We start from the raw sequence: 18,731 nt of genomic DNA on the forward strand, positions 1-18,731 counted from the left end.
TAAGTCAGAAGGAGAAAGACAAATACTGAATAGTGTCACTTACATGTGGAATACAGAGAAATAAAACAAAGAGTCAGATAAAACCAAACCAGTAACAAACCCCAGAAACCTGACTGTATAACTGAGGATCCAACATGGGGAGGAGGCAGGAGAGGATGGAGTGGGGATGGGGGACAATGGCCTATGGTGAGGGTGCGGGGGCCTTGGTGGTGGTGGGGTGTGGTGACATACACCTGAAGGGTGTGATGAGTCATATGCCATGTTGTTAACGGATGTTACCACAACAAAAAATAAATAAATAAAAGGTGGGGGGGTTGCAGGCTCTGACTCTGCACCAGCATCCTCCCCAAGAGGATGTCCCAGGCAACCAGCAAAAACACTGGCAAGACCCCTGAACAGGTCAAATTAGTGTTCCAGTAAAGACTAGTTTCTAAGCTATTAAATTTGAGCAAAGAAAATAATATAAACACATTTCTAGACCGGCTTCGAAGCACCGAGGAAGTCAGCAAATGCCAGCAAAGGGTTCCAGGAAGGTCCCCCTACCCCAAGTCCCTTCCAAATCTCCAAGAACAGGGTGGGGCCCCCTGATGGGCAGGATGGGCGAACGAAGGGCAAGTCCTCTTGGCGAGGAAAAAACAAGAACGAGGGTCAGTCAGAAGCCGAGGGCAGGTGGCCAACAGCGGCAGGAGGGGCCTCTTGTATAGGCTGGTTTGGATGGTGACCCCAGGTGCACCTCTGCATGAACGGCCTCAACCCCCTTGTCTGCCCACAGAAGGAAGAGTGAGTATGTCATGACGGGACAATCGTTAACGTCCCCATGCAGGCTCTGCCCTGACGTGGAGCCCATGCCCTGCCTCCAGAGGAACGAGGTGTCCGTCTGAGGGGCAAGGAGTGGCCCTGGGCAATGGGTGCTCTGCTGACAACTACATTTGGGTTCTGACTATTCCAGAATTTCTGTCCAACTCAAACAGTGAAAAGCGCTCTTACAACACACAACTGTGATGCTCTCTTACAACATGTTCTGTTCAGCGCTCCTAACTGGGAAAGCTCCTAATTTACTTCTCCTTTCCTGGGGAGCCCAACCATGGAAACTACTGAGGCTGCTTCCACTCTCAAGCGATCGCATCAAGGGTGTTCCCTGTGCCCCAACAGTGGGGGTCAGGACAGACCGCTTCCCTCCAGCCAGACATCCTTGCCCCTGCCCCCCGAGAGCAGCCAGCACCATCTCCCCTGGACCCTTCCCTGTCCTAACACCTCCTTGGAGTCAACCTGACCGGGGTCACAGCCGTCCACTGAGTCTGCAGGGCCACACTAATGTCCCCTCTTTCCCCCCCCAACAGAGTCCTCTCACCACACTACCCACTAGTATTGAGCCCACACTCTGCTCCTGGACATGGGCATGCTTCCAGCAGGTGCCTCACCCTTCCTGGAATAGGAGACTCCAAGTGGTGTGACATGGTGGCCACCTGCTTTGTTACCTGTCAGGGAGGCATAACACTGCCATTACCCAGTGTGTAATAATGCATCTCCACGTGCTGGTGAACAAAGCCTCCACATGGGCTCTCTGTGAGCTGGAGGCAGAAAACACAGGGACAGCTGTTTAAACCAAGAGAGCTTTTTAAAAAGCACGTCCAAACACTCACCATTTCCAGATCTCCATCAGCTACTGCTCTTAAAAGTTTTTCTACCTTAATAAAAGAAACAAGAATGTTAGGAAAATGATTTTAAAAATAAAATTATAACAAATCATAAAAGCAACTGTTCGTTCATCCTGACTAGTGGAGCTTTGACATTTAAACCCAATCAGTGTCTCATGCACCCCTATAACTGCTCAGACGGGACTCCCAGGAGTAGGCAGTGTGCACTGACCCGTCACCACGGCAGGTCTTTAAAAATGACACTGCCTTTTACGTGGCCAGGATGTCACCATGAAGCACAGCTTCCTACGAGGCCAGCCACCCATCAGAACCACACACAATCAATATCCGTTACCCCCATCTGAGGGGGCGCATGCTCCAAGACAGGCCCCAGGTCTCAGCCTTTGGAGCTTGTCTCTAGGTTTTCTTTGCTGTGGTTTCACATCAAGCTAAGTTTATGGGGCCTCTAGGAGCAGGTCAGTGCTTGAGGTGACAGGGGAGGAGGGGGCACTGGACGGAGCCAGGGAGAGTTCCCACTCATGGGGGCACAGGTAAAAGATGTGTGTGTGCAAAACCACGTCACAAATTAGCTTCTCCAAAAGGCAAAATTAAATTTCTAATAAAATTTTGCAAGAAGAAAGAAACGATCCACATCAAGTTAACAGGGTGGTTATGGGGCAGGCAACAGTGGGCAGAGGGTTTACTTTGTAAAATTACCTTAATTTGGAGTACTTATAACTTACAGGTGGCTTGGCTTTTACTTTGAATATTCTCTCTCTCTCTCTCACACACGCGCGCGCACACACAAGCCACAAAGCAAAGAGCCACTTAGGGAAGGCCATGAAGGGCAGGCGCCGGGCTCTTTCCCAGGCACTGACATCCACCACAGAGGGCGTGGCTGTCCAGCGTGGTTAGGCCAGGCCTCTTTAATTGGCAGCCATGACACAGGTCCACCCTGCCCTCCCACCTCAGAGCCTCACTTCTCTGTAGTCCTTTCTGGGCTCCTCTTGCCTGGAGCTGGCGGATGCGGAGGAGAAGCTGGAGGTGGAGGACCCTTGACTGATAGAATCCACAGAACGCTGAGGGGGCAGCACAGGGACCTGTGGCAAGGTCCCAATGAGAGAGGAGACAGAAGAGGGTCAGAGATTTGTCCTTGGGCTCGGACAGAGGCAACAAACCAGCCCTGTCGACTCACTTCTGAGGACTTCTGCCTCCTCTCCATGGACAGGTGACTGGCTTCCATTATAGACAGAATCTAGGATGAAGGGACATGAAAATACTGAATAAGATGGGTCATCAAAGCATTGTCACCCATAACACCCTGTCCATCTCCTTAGAAGGTCACGTCACCCAGTCATCCCCCTTGAGAGACAGAGGTCAAGGCTGGGAGCAAGTGGAGACTTACTGGGGATCACAATGAAAAAGTCTGGGCTGCCTTCCACCATACCTGCTCCTGCTATCTGAGCTCAGAGAGGCCTGGGAGCAGCGGGGCCTCTGAGGGCAACTCTCCCACTGGCATCCAGGACCTCAGACGAGAGCAGCTCAGGAACACGCCCAGAAGGCAGTCTCTCTTCTAGCCGATCTCCCTTTTCAAGGGGTTTTGGTAGAAGCTACGGTGGCTGAGGAGCCGTTACCTCCTCATGGGCATATCCCGGCAAAGGGCGGCACCACCCAGTCCTGTGAGCCTGGCTGCTGCAGAGCCAAGACCTCGCTGAAGGTATAGGCAGTACAGCCGAGGCCCCTGCTGCCAGGTGCATAGACCCACTTCAAAAACTGCTTCTGTGGGCCTTATGTTAAATTCTACACACACACACACACACACACACCCCCTGTAATAAGAGGGTGGGAGGGAACTTTCGGAGGTGGAAGACATTTTTCTGGCACAGATGGGGCTGATGGTCTCGTGGGCATGCAGATCTCTCCAGACTCCTCCAGACTCCTCCAGCATTCAGCACACACAGCTTCCTATGTGTCAGGCTCAGTACAGCGGTTTTAAAAATCAACAGAAAGTGTGCTGCTCTAGCAAGAACAAGCTAAAAGAATGACCCAGAAGAGAGCTAGAGATTGTGGACGGGTTTAAGACATCTGGAGGCCAGCATTGAACAAGGATGGTTTATGTGAGCCACAAGGGGGAGATGCTCTGACCCTGGGCATCCACCGCCCATGACTTATGCTGCCACTGTGCTTCACACACTCAAACACACTTCTTTGAGGGCAGCTGATGAACCAGAGCTGCTGCTGGGAGATAGGGCAGGAGGAACCAGCCATGGCACGTCCCTGGCTCCCCACCCCCTGAAGAAGTGAGCACTTTCACCACATGGTGCCAAAAACTATTTCCAGAAATTACTTGTTACTTCATTAACAAGTCACTTATGAAAGAAACAACGGCCAATGAAGCTCAACATTGGCCAAATGAGAATAGGTTTTTAGGAGCCTGGGAGGAAGTAATAGGAAACTGGTGCCCAGCACACCGGTGCCATCCCCTCTGCTGGCCGCTCTCAGTCAGAGACACTGTCCGTCTCCACCCCTCCATTTGCTCACAAACCAAGAGCGGGGGCGGGGGCAACTCTGCTGGGAATTTCAGTAAAACCAAAAATAACATAAATAAGTCAAGCCCATTAACAGCCAGGCCCCAAATGCAGCAGAGAGGGAGCAGGCCAAGTTCCGTTGTCAGGCACTAATGCACAGCTGCCTGGCACTGCCAAGACCCAAGCTGTGCACATTAATTTTTTTTTAAAGTCATACTGCTGCAATCAGATGAAAAAGCTACCTTTGAGTTTAACGCGCACTTGAGGGGCGTTTCTTTCAGTCGGTTCTGGATGTCTGTGGGTGCTCCATTTTGCAGCAACGTCTCTATGATGCCTTGATACCCCCACCGTGCAGCTATGTGAAGGGGGGTGTCTCCTTTCTCGTTACCCATGTCTAGTCGGCACGACTGCACGTCATAGTAGACCAAAGCCTTCACACACTGCAAAGGAAATGGGAAGTCCTGAGCCGCATGCCCCATGGCCTCCATCACGCCCCCACTCAACTGTGGCTCTGTTCCCCAAGCCAATATGCAGTCAGTCGGACCTCAAGACTCAAGGTTACCTGGCCAGGACACATAGTGTTTGCAGAAGAACCCCAGTGCCAATCAATGAGAAAAGGTGGAATGAAATTGTGATGGAGTTGTGTGCAGGAGCCTGCACAGTGGAACTGGGGCTGCCCTTCCTGAAGGCCCCTCATGCAGCTGGCCTTCTTGACACCTACTGTCCTTGGGCAATTGGATTTGGGGAGTGTTCCCCTCGTCCCCTAGTGACACTGATAAGGTGGCTCACTTGCCTAAACTCTTTGTACAACAACAAGGTTTATGTGAAAACCTGCTCTCCTGCGGAAGTCTGGGACTGTGGCACATGCCAGACACAGGTGTGGTGTGACCATCCTCCTCTAAGAATCTTGGGCCCTGTGTCCCTAACGACTCCCTCACTGCCAAGGGAATTAGCATGTTCCATCTGTCTCACGGGGAAAGGACTCCTTGAAGCTTGTGCCTGGTTTCCTCTGGCTCAAATGTGCCCTTCTGCTGTGAATCCTTTCACTGTAGTAAATTGGAGCCATGAGTGCACCCACATGCAGTGTCCTGGGAGCCCCCAGGCGAGTAAGTAAGCCAAGGGTGGCCTCAGGGATGCTGAAATAACACAAAAAAAATAGATTACCAGGTAGCTATTAAAACTGGGCTAGATTGGGCCTCCCTGGTGGCGTACGGGTTAAGTCTCTGCGCTATCACACTATCACTGGTACGGCCTGAATTCGATCCCCGGCCAGGAAGCTACCCACATGGCGCAGCAGACCTCTCCTGTCTCACCCGCTGCTCTCCTCAGCAGTGTATTTCAGTAGATCTGCCTCTTCTGCTCCCCACTCTGTCTCTGGTAAATCCTCTCATCCCCTGCACCTCTGGCCTACACCCTAATTCTTCTATGCATAAATAAATAAATCTTTAAAAAAATGGGCTAGATCTACATTTACTAACCTAGAGGATTTCTGTGATGTACTGTTAGGTTAGGAAAGCTAGTTGCATAAAAATATAGATGGTGTGACCTCCATGTTTGCATATCAACCATGAGCCCAGCCTCCACCCCTGGCATATACAAACCTACCTACATATATTATGAATAGAAGGGAGAAGAGAACATGGTGAGGGGAAAATATAACATGCAGCACATACATGCACGATTAAATACGATGTGAAAAATAGGAATTACATAATTCCTTGGTATTATGAAAGTGCAAAAACAGAGCATGTACAAAGGTGAGAACCAGGTGGTAGCAGTTAGCAGTGATAAATGAAAATATTGAATTTTAGGATAATGGGTGATTAGTTTTCAGTGTCTGTTCTTTCTATATAGCATCTGCAATAAGTTTCAAATTTTTTAAATTGAAACTATTCTAGGCCAATTGTTCCATCAATTACCAACAAACATATATTAAACTCGCTGGGGACCCACACGTTCCACGAGCAGGGAAGGGTAAAACCGTGCAGGGGACGGCAGGCGCCACTCACATCCTCATGTCCGTAGGTGCAGGCCAGGTGCAGCGGGGTGTTGCCGTTGTTATCTGGCACCTGGGTGCCCGCCTTGTAGTGCAGTAGCAGCAGCTTCCAAGGGAGAAAGAGAGAGAGAGGGGGGTGGGGGAGAGAGGTGAACTCCCACAAACCCTGCAGCACAGGCACGAGCTTCCCCAGAAGCGGGGCCTGGAGGAGTCTTATGGGGGTGGGAGGGGACATCTCTTTCATTTTCACTCATATTCTCCTAGAGTGAAAAGAATATCACCACTCTCATCCTTCCTTTACAAAAAGGTTAGCGATTTAAAAGTCCACAACCCCACCCTTCTCCCCCAAAGTTATGGGGCCATTTCAAATCTAGACCTGGTAGTCTATCAAGTGGACCCACAGGGAGGGGCCCTGGACACCGCCCCTCCTGAGCCATTGTGGGGATAGTGGGATGGAGCTCTAGGTTAGCACACACGTAAAGGCAGAAGGTGGAGGTGACTCACCCAAGGACCCGAGTGGGGATGGCGCTCACTTACCGTCACGCTCTGGTAACCCTTCTGACACGCGAGGTGGAGTGGTGTCGACCCGTGATAGTCCGTGGCGTTCACCACCGCGCCTTTGGAGACTAGCAGGTCAATGAGGGATGCCTGTCCTACAGAACAGAAGGACTTCACAACAGAGAAGGGGAGGGAAGGGGCTTTCCAAACCCCAAAGGCGAGGCTGCCTTGTTTTTGTTGCTTAATCTCTAGACATGAGACACACTTGCAGCAGTTTTCTGAATGAGAGGGCCCAGAGCTAACATCAAGTCACCGGTTCAGAGCACTGCGGGCAGCCCGTGGAGGGACCTGGATCCAGTCCACCTCAGCAAGGTAGAAAAGAGCTTTAGACAGTGACAGAGCATTCCATTGTTTCATCAATTTGTAAGACAGAATAGCATGCAACCATTAAAAAATACGGATGAGGGGCTCTTGGTGGCACAGGGGTTTAAGTCTTGTGCCATTAAGCTATTGCCAGCCACTGCGGCCTGGGTTCAACCCTCTTCCTGGGCCAGGGAGCTGACCCACATGACTGACCCACACTATCACTGCTACGGCCTGTGTTCAATCCCCGGCCAGGGAGCTGACCCACATGGCGCAGCAGGCCTCTCCTGTCTCGCCCACTGCTCCCCTCAGCAGTGGATTTCAGTAGATCCGCCTGTTCTGCTCCCCACTCTGTCTCTGGTGAATCTTCTTACCCCCACCCCACATCTCTGGCCTACCCCTGTTCTTGTATGCATGAACAAATAAAAATAAATCTTTAAAAAAATATATGAGAGGCCTCCCCGGTGGTGCAGTGGGTTGAGCGCTGCGCTGTGAAGCTGTCTGCAGCCTCTGCAGTGGGGGTTTGAATCCCGGCTGGCCAGGGAGAAACCCACATGGCATGGCAAACTGCCTTGCCGCTGCTCCCCTCAGCAGTGTCTTTGGTCCGTCTGCCTGTTCTGCTCCCCGTGCTCTTTGGTGAATTCTCTCAGCCTCCCAAGCATCTGACCTGTACCCCTGTTCTTGTATAAATACATAAATCTTTAAAAAAAAAATACAGATGAGAAGAAATGTTATATATTGCCCAGTGAAAAAAGCATAGTACATAATAGTGTGAGCCCCACAGTAACATATATTTTATGTTCACACACATGCACAGCATGTGGAAATTCCAGATACATCTGAGTCTAAACTATCTCTGGGAGACAGAAGGATGGCAGGTGATACCAGAGAAGGTAGTTTTCTATTTCGAATGTGCACTTCAAAACACAGTGAAGTTCTTTTGTAGAAACAGGACTGTAAGAATCCCAATTCGCACACCACTCTCACATCTCAGGTTGAGCCCTCCCTGGCTGGACTGCGTGCCGGGCAGTGCCGGTGCCCGGTGGTGAGAGCAGGAATATGTGCTCATCCAGGGGAGCAGTCGGGGAGGCCTGAGAAACGCTTGCTGCTCTGCTCTTCCAGAGAAGCCCGTGGGGTGTCCCCCCACCACCCCAACTCCACTGGCCCCAGTCAGACAGGCCCCCACTGGGCTGCCCTTGGCTCCATTCCTTTGCTGTGACAGCCCACCAAGGCCAACCCCAGACCACATACCACAGAGGGCAGCCACATGGAGCGGTGTATGACCCCGGTCATCTCTGGAGAATGGAGTGACAATCGAGGGGTCATTCAACCTCCTATGAGAGTAAAGACACAGAAAAATGTACCCAGAGAACAGCACGGCAGAGCTGCGGGGACCAAGGGTAGGTCAGTACGGGGTGTGGGCCAAGCCAGGCCACTCAATGCCTGGAGGTCATCCAGGCACTGTTCCATCTCCCCGGGGAGTGACTGAGACCTCTACTTCCAGCTTATTCCCTGACAGACATACCAGCAGGCATTTTTCAGCGTGAGGGGTCCCTCGTCCTGCTCCACCCCTGGAGGCCTTGACACCAGCAAAGCAGCAGGAGAAGGTCAAGGGGAGACCAAATGGCTGCTGGGCAGAGCTGGCTGTCCTCCTCCTCCATCCGAACACCTCTGAGGCTAAGGCAGGCCCTCTACCCTCCTACAGCCAGTGGTGCGACCAGGATTTTTACCACCTTCCTTCCACCCACCTTCTGCACAGAGGTTACTGTTTTACTTTACAGAATAGGAAGCTGAGTACGGTGAGGAAAGTTCCTTATTCAGAATCTTCTGGCAGACGAGAGGAGAGGCCTGGCCTGGGGCCTAGTCTCCCACTTCCCAGCACAGACAACACGGGCCTTTCTTACCCAGAGACCAGCTTCTCGCAGTCGTCACAGAAGCACAGAGGGTGGCACATCTTCTGGACAGCATCTCTGTCTTGCTCTCCTTGGCTCAGAAGTCTTTCCACTTCCTTCTGGTTGCCTGATGCAATGTGCTGAGGAGACAGATGCCAAGGGTACAATCAATGTGAAGGAATTACTTGCTTTTTACAAGGTGTGAGCTTTTGAGCGTCCACAGAGATGGATTTGTGTATGTCTCAATGGAATGAATCGCTCTCTGGGGTTTGTTTTGATTAATCCAGTTGGATGGGGTGGGGTAGCGATGAAACAAGATCTAGAGATTGCTACCTGGGGCTTCCTTCATTACATTGACTATTTTTGTAAATGTCAGAATGTTTCCATACTTAGAAAAACAACATGACAAAATTCCCAGAGCAGCAGCTGTAGGAGGGGCAATACATTCTGAACCCCAGTGTGGTTTTGACACCTCACTAGAACAAGCCTCAGCCCCACCCTGTCATATTCTAGCAGTCTTAGTTGGGAAACAGCTGCAGTTAGCAGGAGACTCCATCAACAAACCAACCTGAAGGGCCCATTCCCTATGGTTCCTGGATGTGCTCCCCTCAGGGAATGAGATTCTGTTTTGGGGAGCACATCATCCAGGAAGGCTCTCTGTGGACCCCACTACAGCTGGGGGAGCCTGCATCACCAGGTCTCCCAGGAGCCCCGTCTTCTCCCAGCCCCACAAGTCACCTCGCTGGCCTCCATCAGTGGGTCAGGTCTGAGTGGGGAGCTCACATGTGTGGTCCTCCATGAAACCACAGCCAGCGCTGCACCCCAACCCAGTGTACACCGATGCCCCAGTGACACGGGGCTTCTGGAGTCGGGGGAGGCCCAGCTCTGGCCTCTCAGCTGGCCCCAAAAGACATGCCGAATTTCTACAAGTGGACAGAAGATGGCCCGGCTGGAGGGTTCTGTGTCCAGTGCCCCTGGTGTGCATCCAGTGCAGCGACTACCCAGCACACGCTGGGAAGGTGGGCGGACGTGCCAGTGCCCACCATGACACCTCAGAGTACCCCACCGTGAACTCTGACTGAGCAGGAGATGAAGGTCGGTGCACCTTTCACAGACCACCCTGTGGGAGCCCAGAGGCTCCGAGGAGGGGGTGCCCTCACACACCTGTGTCCACAGACTTCTTGGGATCCTACCTTGAAAAGGCAGTCGATGGGTGTGGACGTCATCTGAGACAGTAAACTCATCCTCTGCTTAAGTACCAGTCTGTCGCCCAGCCCCTCAGACTCCTGCAGGGAAAAGGAGCAATCTGTTTTGTCACAAGAGATGTCAGTGTGGGTCCTGTAAAACAGAGACTCCAGGAACCATCCTTGCCACTTCCCCAGAGCAGGGTCAGCAGTGCCCCCCACTCTCACTGGGCTGAGAGCAGCCCCTTGGCAGGCTGGGGGAGTTCTCGTCTATCCCTCCGGGATGCGGAAGCTCTGCTGCTAGGGCCCAGGAAGCAGCAACACCCTGGCCATGCGTGTGTGGACTGTGTCACCACTGAGTGTAGAATGTGGCATCACACTCCAAATGGGAGCCCCAGTACCCTGGCCACCTCCTCTCTGCAGACTCCTATCCTGATTCTGACACACCATTCCCTGCCATTTTCTCTGGGCCTACCGACAGGAAAATCACTTGATGGCCTGGTCTATATTTCCCATTGTCACCTAACAGGAGAGAAGGGTTCTGGCTTTTTGAACAAACTTAATAAAACATCAAACTGGTCCAAAGTCCAATTAAGATACTGGGGTCCAGGGCCTCCCTCGTGGTGCAGAGGTTAAAGACACAGCGCTATCAAGCTATTGCCAGCCACTGCAGCACGAGTTCAATCGCCCGCCAGGAAGCTGACCCACATGGCGCAGCAGACCTCTCCTGTCTCACCCGCTGCTCCCCTCAGCAGTGGATTTCAGTGGATCCAACTGTTCTGCTCCCCACTCTGTCTCTGGTGAATTCCCTCAACCCCCACACCTCTGGTCTACACCCCAGTTCTTGTATACATAAAATAAACAAATCTTTTTTAAAAAAGATACTGAGGTCCAGTCCTAACAAACCTGTCCTTTTAAAAAAGGAAAAAAAGAGGGAAAAAGATACAGCAGGTAATGTTTACCTTGCTAGAAATACCTAGAGTTCTAGCCTTACTTTACAAAATTATTTCAATGTTCACTTGGGCACCTGCAATTAATCTGCCTAAGGACAAATTAATTTCCTCAGGAAAGAATCTTGGTGGGAGGTAAAGGAATTTTTCCCAGTCAGCTGCTGCCAAAAGAACTCAGCAAACCCTGCCAGGGCTGTGAGACAGGGCTCCTTTCTTCAACTCCAGCTTAATGGTTCACCAAAGATAGAGGTGGGGTCCTCTGTGTAGCACACCAGCTGCCCTGAAAGGGTTAACTTGGCTAACAAACTCCAACATCTCAAAGTGAGGGCCATTTTTGATCCCAGCTGCTATGTGCTATAAATAGCTCTAACGACCTGTTTTTCTCAGAGACTATAGAGAAGCCGCTTAGGGTCAGAGAAAGGACAGAGACATTGTTGTCAGGTGAGGTGGGGGCTCTTAGCTCGGGCTACTTGAAGGACCAATGAAGACTGGCAGATGTCCCAGGACTGACTCCTCAGGGAAGAAGGAACTACAGGAGAGACAGCGCGTTGGCTAAGTCCTGCGTGGGAAAGGGGTGACGCTAGTGGAAGCCCCATAAAGTGAGAAAGACCAGAAGCCTGCTAAGTGGGAGCAGAGAAGGTACAGATTCTTTTAGGGTGGTCCCCACAGGCTGGTTTTTGTTTTGTTTGTTTTGGCCCTCATTATAAAACTAGAGTCACCCCAGTAGTGTTTATTTTCAAAAGGTGAACGTCTTCACTTACGAAAATGCCTAACAAGCATTGACGGTCATCTCAAATTTGACTACACCTTCAGCAGCAAGTGTCTTTGAAACTACATTATGTGATGTAAAAAAAATCTACAGTAAAATATAACTTGTTTAGAGATAAACAAAAAATTAAAAAAAAAAAGTCAAACATGATTTGATGATGACTATTTAGCCGTTAATGCTTTCCATGGAGACACTCTTGGGCAGCAGCTTCGCACGTTCCTAGCTGGAACTGCCTTCTGAAAAGAAACTAGCTTGCGGCTCAGGCAAAGACATCACTGCAGACAGAATCCCAACCCAGAAGACAAGGAAGCCACAGAGCTGTTCCATCAATAAAGTGTGAGACCACCTCTCAGACCTGACCACTAGAGACCCAAGGGACAGGCAGCCCAGCCACCCAGAGGCGGATACACACCTTGCCCCAAGGGCTGATGGGCCAACCACCTCCCATCAGGCAGAAGGACCAACACGCCTGCCAAGGACACACTGGATAGTGTCCCTCCCTGGCCACCCAAGCTAACTGTCATCTGTGGAGATGGCCACGCCAGATGCCCTGGAGAACCAGGACACAGAGATATTAGCAGATATTAGTCTTCTAATCAGAGAAAAATAATAACAACACTATTCTTTTAGAAAAGAACAGTATACAATGCTATCATTTTTTTAAAGATTTATTATTATACAAGAATTGGGGTACAGGCCAGAGATGAATGGGAGAGTGAGAGAATTCACCAGAGAAACACAACAGGGGAACACAACAGGCAGACGGACCAAAGTACTCTGCTGAGGGGAGCAGCGGGTGAGACAAGAGAGGTCTGTCCCACCATGTGGGTTTCTCCCTAGCCAGCCAGGAATTGAACTCGTGCTGCAGTGGCTGCATATTGCTTCAAAAGTTGCGTCTTAACCCATGTGCCATGAGGGAGGCCCTACAATGCTATTATTTCAACTAAGTATACGTGGAAAGGGAAGAGACTGGAAAATGCATAAATGTGTGAAGAAAGAATGAATTTAGAGGAACTGCTTTTACCTACCTGTGGTGGTCTAGACAGCTAAGTGTTTTCCCAGCTATTTTAAATTATCACAACTTTGGGAGATTCTAGCATCAGTACAAACGTACAATGAGTGTTCCACCCTCAGAATGCTTGGTTTATAACACAGAAATCTCTTTATCAGTTTCAATTTTGCTATTTCTGGGTGTCCTGTCATGTCTTGCTGGTTGGCATATAGCAAAACAGGCCAGGGTCTGGTTTTAGAGTCTTGCCATTCACAGAAAAACACAACCCCCTCCCTGTGTCAAAGCTCTCCAACCCTTCATGGAAATAACAATGAGGCCTGCAGTCCTAAAATTGCATACGTGAATAATCTCATCTCTTGCCTCTCAGGGCAAGTTATCCAAATTTCACCACTTCTAGCTTCTACCCCTGTGCTTCTGATGCAGCACATTGAGGGTGATGAGGACTAATGAAGCAGGATATTAACACAGCGCATCCAACAATAATCTGTCAACTGTCACCATCAATTGGGTGCTGAATGTTTAGTCTGCTGGGAGGATGTCAAGCCTCACAGCCCTCAAACAGCAGAAACCCCATCCCCAGGAGGCCACTTGAAAGTCCCCCACCCCACCAAGCAACCTGAGACCTGTGTCAAAAGTGCCACAAGGCCCACATGACAGGCTAGGCGGGAGATCTTACCGGCGGTTTAACAGAGAGGCTTCCTTGCCGAATGTATTCGATTGCAGCCTCGATGGAGGTCAGGCAGTATCCCAGTTCATCTTTTGCTGAGCTGCTGAATCTGAAGTTTTTGATATAACTCAAATTCGCCATCCTAACAAAAGAGGAAAGAATGCTTTATTGTGCTGTATACAATGAACACTGCTGTAGCAATGATGCTATTGGCTTGGGGACTTAAGTCATTTAGCTCCAGGGAACTGACTGCTAAGCTGGAACCACTATTTAGAGTGTGTGCAATTAGGAAAATAAGTCAAACTACTTGCTACTTTCCTGGAATAGGTTAGTTCTTGGAAAGCTGACCATTGTAAAGTGAGCTGTGGGCTCCTGTGGGGAGGGGATGGGCTTGGGACTAGACAGAACTGATTCCAGCTTCCTACTCAGCCACTGACAAGCTGCATGTTCCAGAATGAGCACCGTAAACTCTCTGGGCCTCAGTTTCCCCATCTGTATATGAAATAATAACCACTTACAGAATGAAGGGAGAGTGGGCACAGCACCCGGCTCATGAGAAGTATTCAGTTTCCTGGAGTTCCACTAAAACCACCACCGTACAGTGCTGCCAATTTAAAGCAGTATTTTAATGATGACAAAAAATATTACCAATTAGGGATCTCTGTTTTCACAAGCAAATACAACAGGACTGATAGCAGATCATCAGCACACATGGTCTCCAAGTTAACTGCAAGGGGAAATACATGTTCAAAGCTGTCCTGAGGTTCCAGGGGACCCAAAAAGCCTGTCAGCTCCCCACCACCACCCAACCCACAAAACCACAAGCCAGTAAGATTGCACAACAGGGAGATATTCAAGTGTACAATTTCCTTTACAGTGCGCAGAATACAGGTCAGGTTCAAGGGAAAACAAAGGCCTGGCATTCCTGGAGCTTGTGCTAAGGAAGGAAACGCCAAACAGGTCACCCTTTGCCCCCTTTCTGGGTGGGTAAAGAGCCCAGGGAGGCTGGGGATAGTGAACACGAAGGAAGGGGTGCCCAGGGCCCCCAGCAAGCCTTTTTCCTCCTGAGATCATGTTCGTTTGAGACACTGCAGAGGCTAATGGTGACGTGTCACTTGACTTTTTATTTTTCACTTTGCAACTTTAAGGAATCCATTTATACATTTAAAAATTCAAGAAGCGCAAAAGACCTAACCATGACAGCCCCTTCATCCCTGCCACCCAGTCTTCTTTCCCGGGGTCCCTGCTGTTGCATCTCACACATCTTTCCAGAGACAAACTCACCATCACATATCCCGACAGACAGCCCACCCCTCTTTCTATTGTGCTGTGGGGCACACCAGGTGCACTCCAGCTCATTCCACTCCTTGTGCTTTGACAGTCCCTGCAGTCAGCACACACAGATCTGTCTCCCTGTTGCTTATTTTGTTTTGTTTTCTCTTTCATTATGGAAAATTTTTTGAATATGTAAATTAGAGAGAACAGGCTAATGAAGAGAGTAAGCCCCATGGAGCCATCAGCAGCTTGGCTCATGTTTGAGGCCAAAGCTTCTCGCTCATCATTTTCTTAATCACGCCTAACATAACTAGGCTCCTCAGCAGGACAGACTGTGGGGTGCTCACACTGGAAGGCTCTGTGTGCACTGGCCCCTCTGATGACTTCTTAAGATAGTGCTGCTCCATGACAGGTCTTGCATCTGGACACCTCGCCCCACCCCGCTCCCCCCTCCCCCACCAGCCCCCTTCCCCAGCACAAACCTCTCTGGCTGGGAGACTGTGTGATGAGCTGCACGACCTTCCACACGCAAACCAGCTTCTGCTGGGGAGACGTGCACTTATTCAGCTGAGCCAGTTCTCTCTTGGCACGAGGTATGTTGAAGCTGCAAAATAATTTGGAAGGTGCCAACAGTGTGAGAGCACTTCTTCCTGGATCTGATAACACACCTCAGATGCACATTGCTTACAACCACAAGAAAGGAGAAACAAAAACAGAAACCCAAAAGTAATCTAACTCAAGTGTGTGGCAAAGCAGCACCTTCAGAGGTCCCGTTCAGGCTGCACGTGTTAAAACTGCACCAGAAAATCAGAGGAAAAAAGATTTAAATCCTTATCCCGAGCTAAATAGAGAGGAAAAGATTAAATGCAAACACTTTAGACATCTTTGCATGCTAATGAAACTTGAATTAAGGATTAAAAAAAAAAGGTGGGCCTCCCTGGTGGTGCAGGCCGTTGAGCGCAGCATTGTGTGAAGCTGTCCACAGCCTCTGCAGCGCGGGTTCAATTCAGGCCGGCCGGGCTGAAACCCACATGGTGCGGCAGACCTCTCCTGTCTCGCCCACTGCTCCCCTCAGCAGTGTATTTCGTCAGTCTTCCTGTTCTGTTCCCCACTCTGTCTCTGGTGAATCCTCTCACACTCCCATGCATCTGGTTCTTGTATAAATAAATAAATAAAAATCTTTTTTTTTAAAAAAAGGGGATTAAAAAAAGGTGCTTCTGCAGCTGAGTCCCACAGACCAGAACGTGGAGTCTATAGTCTGGACCCACCTGGGCCTGAGACCACTCTGCAGGGCCCAGCCCTTGTAGCGCCCCCTGCTGGCATGGGGGCACACAAACAGCTACAAGACAGCTGTCTGCCAACTTCCGGTCACAGGTAAACTGCACGACTCCTCAGGCCCAAGCATTGCAATTCATGCCCAGCCCCGTGAGGACACCAAGCTGCTGCAACAGCCCACACCCTTACCTGAACTCAGGTTTCACGCCAATATCTTTCTGCTGAAGATCTTGAAGGCTTCTTGTGATTTTGTTAAAGGCGGCATCCTACCAACAGATTTTAATGGAGCTTCAAATTTTGTAAAAGACACTGAGTAAAGGTCTCCATGATGAGCGACGCTGATAGGTTCCTACCTCACTCGCCTCCATGGTCCCCACATACTTAAAGACCAGATCGTAAATATCGTGATGGACGTACATCTGTGAAATCAACAGAGCCCAGTTCAGCTGAGGAGCCAGGGGACAGGGAAGCCCGCCCGCCGCCAGTCCCTCGAGGCCTGACCTCTACAGCCTGCTTCATCAGGTTCATCTGGGCTTCCTGCTTGGCAAGCATTTTCTAGAGGACAGAAAAGCATGGTTAAAGAGCGCATGTCAGTGCCTGGGCAAGCTGCAATTCTCTTTGGCAAGTCTGGCTGCTCACCAGGTGAGAGTCCCTCAGGAGCTGCTGCAGGCATTTGGTGTAAAGGGCGTTCACCGAGTCCTGGGCAACACAGAGCAGACAGGTCATGCTTGCCAGTGGAGGATGCATCCCAGGGCGAGGGCAACATCTCACCAAATGTATGTCCTGGGGCACAAGCTTGGGGGGCGCTAATGAAAGCTTACCAAATCAATGAGGAGGCGTCTTTCCAACTTTTTTTTTAAGGTATATAGACATTAAAGGTATGGAAAAAAAATTCCTTCCCCTTGGGGTTGACATAGATAATGACACTCATTTTTACACTTTGCCACAATTTGCAAATTTTCCACCATGACTTACGCTACTTTTATAGCTAGAAAGAGATATTTAAATAAGACTTCCAACAGTGGGGGCAGCAAAATTTCAGAGTGAACACAGCGGGATCCCATGCTCTGAATTGGCCTGTGACAGAGAAAAACATGGCTACTGACTATGTGCTGACGGAGGCTCTTTCTTTCACATTCCCTGAACGTTCGCTGGAAAGAGGCGATGTTCCTGTCAAATCTCTCTGCATGTCTTCCCAAAAACTCTCTCACATCTTCAATGGTTTTCAGGGAAAAGGGATCTGAGGGTGTGGAAGGTTCTTCTGAAAAAGAGACAGAGGATCAGGCTGGCTGAAGCCTTCACAGTTTCCCAGTGAGGGAGTGCCACAGCCTCTGTTCTACTCCCACAGGACCTCACTTCAACATATTGCCTCAGAGCAGCCCAGTTACAGACCCCGGACCCTGGACCAGGATCCAGAGAGCCTAGTTCTCATGAAGCCTTTTCCAAGGACAAAATCAGATTATCTGGGACTATGGGCATGACCTGTGAGGCTCTCATTTAAACATTCCTGTTTTTCTCGACAGTAAAAGCATCAGGGTGTATTTGGTACATTAATCGTTATCTCAAGTTCCTGGAGCAATCAAAAGTGAGCAAAAACAATGAGACCTCAAAGCAGCAGTGAGGCTGGGATGGGACTGATGCTCTATGAGCTGGCCCTAATCCGAGGCCAGGAGACAAGCCAGGGCTGCCACTGCACAACTCCAGGGGGTGACATTCACAAGGAAGTGCCTCCCGGAATTGTGTAGTGCCCAAGATGTGCAAACCCACACAGTAGCCCCTGCCCCGCCTCTCTTTAGCCCAGGAGACTTTGTTGGACTGCAAACAGTGATGCAGCTTTCCAGTGGGTTCCTGAGCATTTTATGGGAGGTTTGGGGCAGTTATGTCAGAAGGAAGTTCAACAGATACATTTCTCTAAACCAGGAGAAAGGGGCTTTCTCCCAGAGTACCTGAACTCTCTCTCTTCTCCAGAGGGTGGGCTATGCACAGTATGCTGAAGCTTTCTTCTTTTTCATTGTAGAAAGTTTCTTCAAAGAGGATGGGCACTGAGAGCAGACAGGCGAAACCAGCTCCTAACTTAATCCTGTTTCCCTGTATAAAGACATCCTGGAACAACAGATTGGGCGCTGCATCAGCAGCTGGGGGTGACCATGAGCCCCTTGCCTGGCCACCAATATGAAATTCACCCACCCTGCCTGCCTTCAGCCAATGTGGGTGTGGGGACACAGGCCCTCTCCTGCCTTGCTTTTTGCTTCTACCATGTTTTCTTTCCTCTTTGGTAGCCCCAGCAGTGGCCTGACCTATTTTTAATGTCACAATGGAAAATACATTAAACCGTTTCTTAAAGTAGAAGGAAACCTGTGCCCTCTGGAAAAGAAAAAGCTAGAAGGCTCTTCTGTCTAAACAACCTCAGAGATCAAAATGATTGGGTGCTGCCACACACATGGGGCTTGAGAATGCACCCTGGTCCTCTCCACAGCTGGGTGCCGGGCAGACCAGCCCTGATAAGCCTGATGCCTCATCCCCAAAGAGGATCCAGAAACTAACAAGTGTCCGGCAGTGGTGGTGAGCAGATCCCCATCAGGACAACAGCAGAGGCCCTGGAGCCACGAGGCTGCTGACCCTCTCAACACCCCCACCCCGAGTGAGTAACTGGTAACCCTGTGGCCCATCCCTCCTCTCCCTCAC

At 50.2% G+C, this 18,731-nt stretch overlaps 1 protein-coding gene across 1 annotated transcript in view; it reads right to left on the reverse strand.

The window, feature by feature from the left end:
* The window catches only part of ANKRD27 (ankyrin repeat domain 27), a gene marked incomplete at both ends in the record, with an annotated part of 39,270 nt that overhangs the window by 11,955 nt on the left and 8,584 nt on the right, over nucleotides 1-18,731 (reverse strand). The window contains 18 exons of the mRNA XM_084256851.1: nucleotides 1,644-1,688; nucleotides 2,618-2,737; nucleotides 2,833-2,892; nucleotides 4,408-4,605; nucleotides 6,175-6,267; nucleotides 6,699-6,814; nucleotides 8,274-8,356; nucleotides 8,927-9,054; nucleotides 10,108-10,200; nucleotides 13,506-13,638; nucleotides 14,145-14,223; nucleotides 15,254-15,375; nucleotides 16,236-16,312; nucleotides 16,400-16,465; nucleotides 16,548-16,601; nucleotides 16,686-16,745; nucleotides 17,153-17,307; nucleotides 17,993-18,149. Coding sequence (XP_084112977.1) covers nucleotides 1,644-1,688; nucleotides 2,618-2,737; nucleotides 2,833-2,892; nucleotides 4,408-4,605; nucleotides 6,175-6,267; nucleotides 6,699-6,814; nucleotides 8,274-8,356; nucleotides 8,927-9,054; nucleotides 10,108-10,200; nucleotides 13,506-13,638; nucleotides 14,145-14,223; nucleotides 15,254-15,375; nucleotides 16,236-16,312; nucleotides 16,400-16,465; nucleotides 16,548-16,601; nucleotides 16,686-16,745; nucleotides 17,153-17,307; nucleotides 17,993-18,149 — 1,839 coding nt within the window. The remainder of the gene's footprint in view (nucleotides 1-1,643; nucleotides 1,689-2,617; nucleotides 2,738-2,832; nucleotides 2,893-4,407; nucleotides 4,606-6,174; nucleotides 6,268-6,698; nucleotides 6,815-8,273; nucleotides 8,357-8,926; nucleotides 9,055-10,107; nucleotides 10,201-13,505; nucleotides 13,639-14,144; nucleotides 14,224-15,253; nucleotides 15,376-16,235; nucleotides 16,313-16,399; nucleotides 16,466-16,547; nucleotides 16,602-16,685; nucleotides 16,746-17,152; nucleotides 17,308-17,992; nucleotides 18,150-18,731) is intronic.

This window comes from Talpa europaea (assembly GCF_964194135.1).
Source record: "Talpa europaea genome assembly, chromosome: 16".
In the NCBI taxonomy this organism is placed as follows: Eukaryota; Metazoa; Chordata; class Mammalia; order Eulipotyphla; family Talpidae; genus Talpa; species Talpa europaea.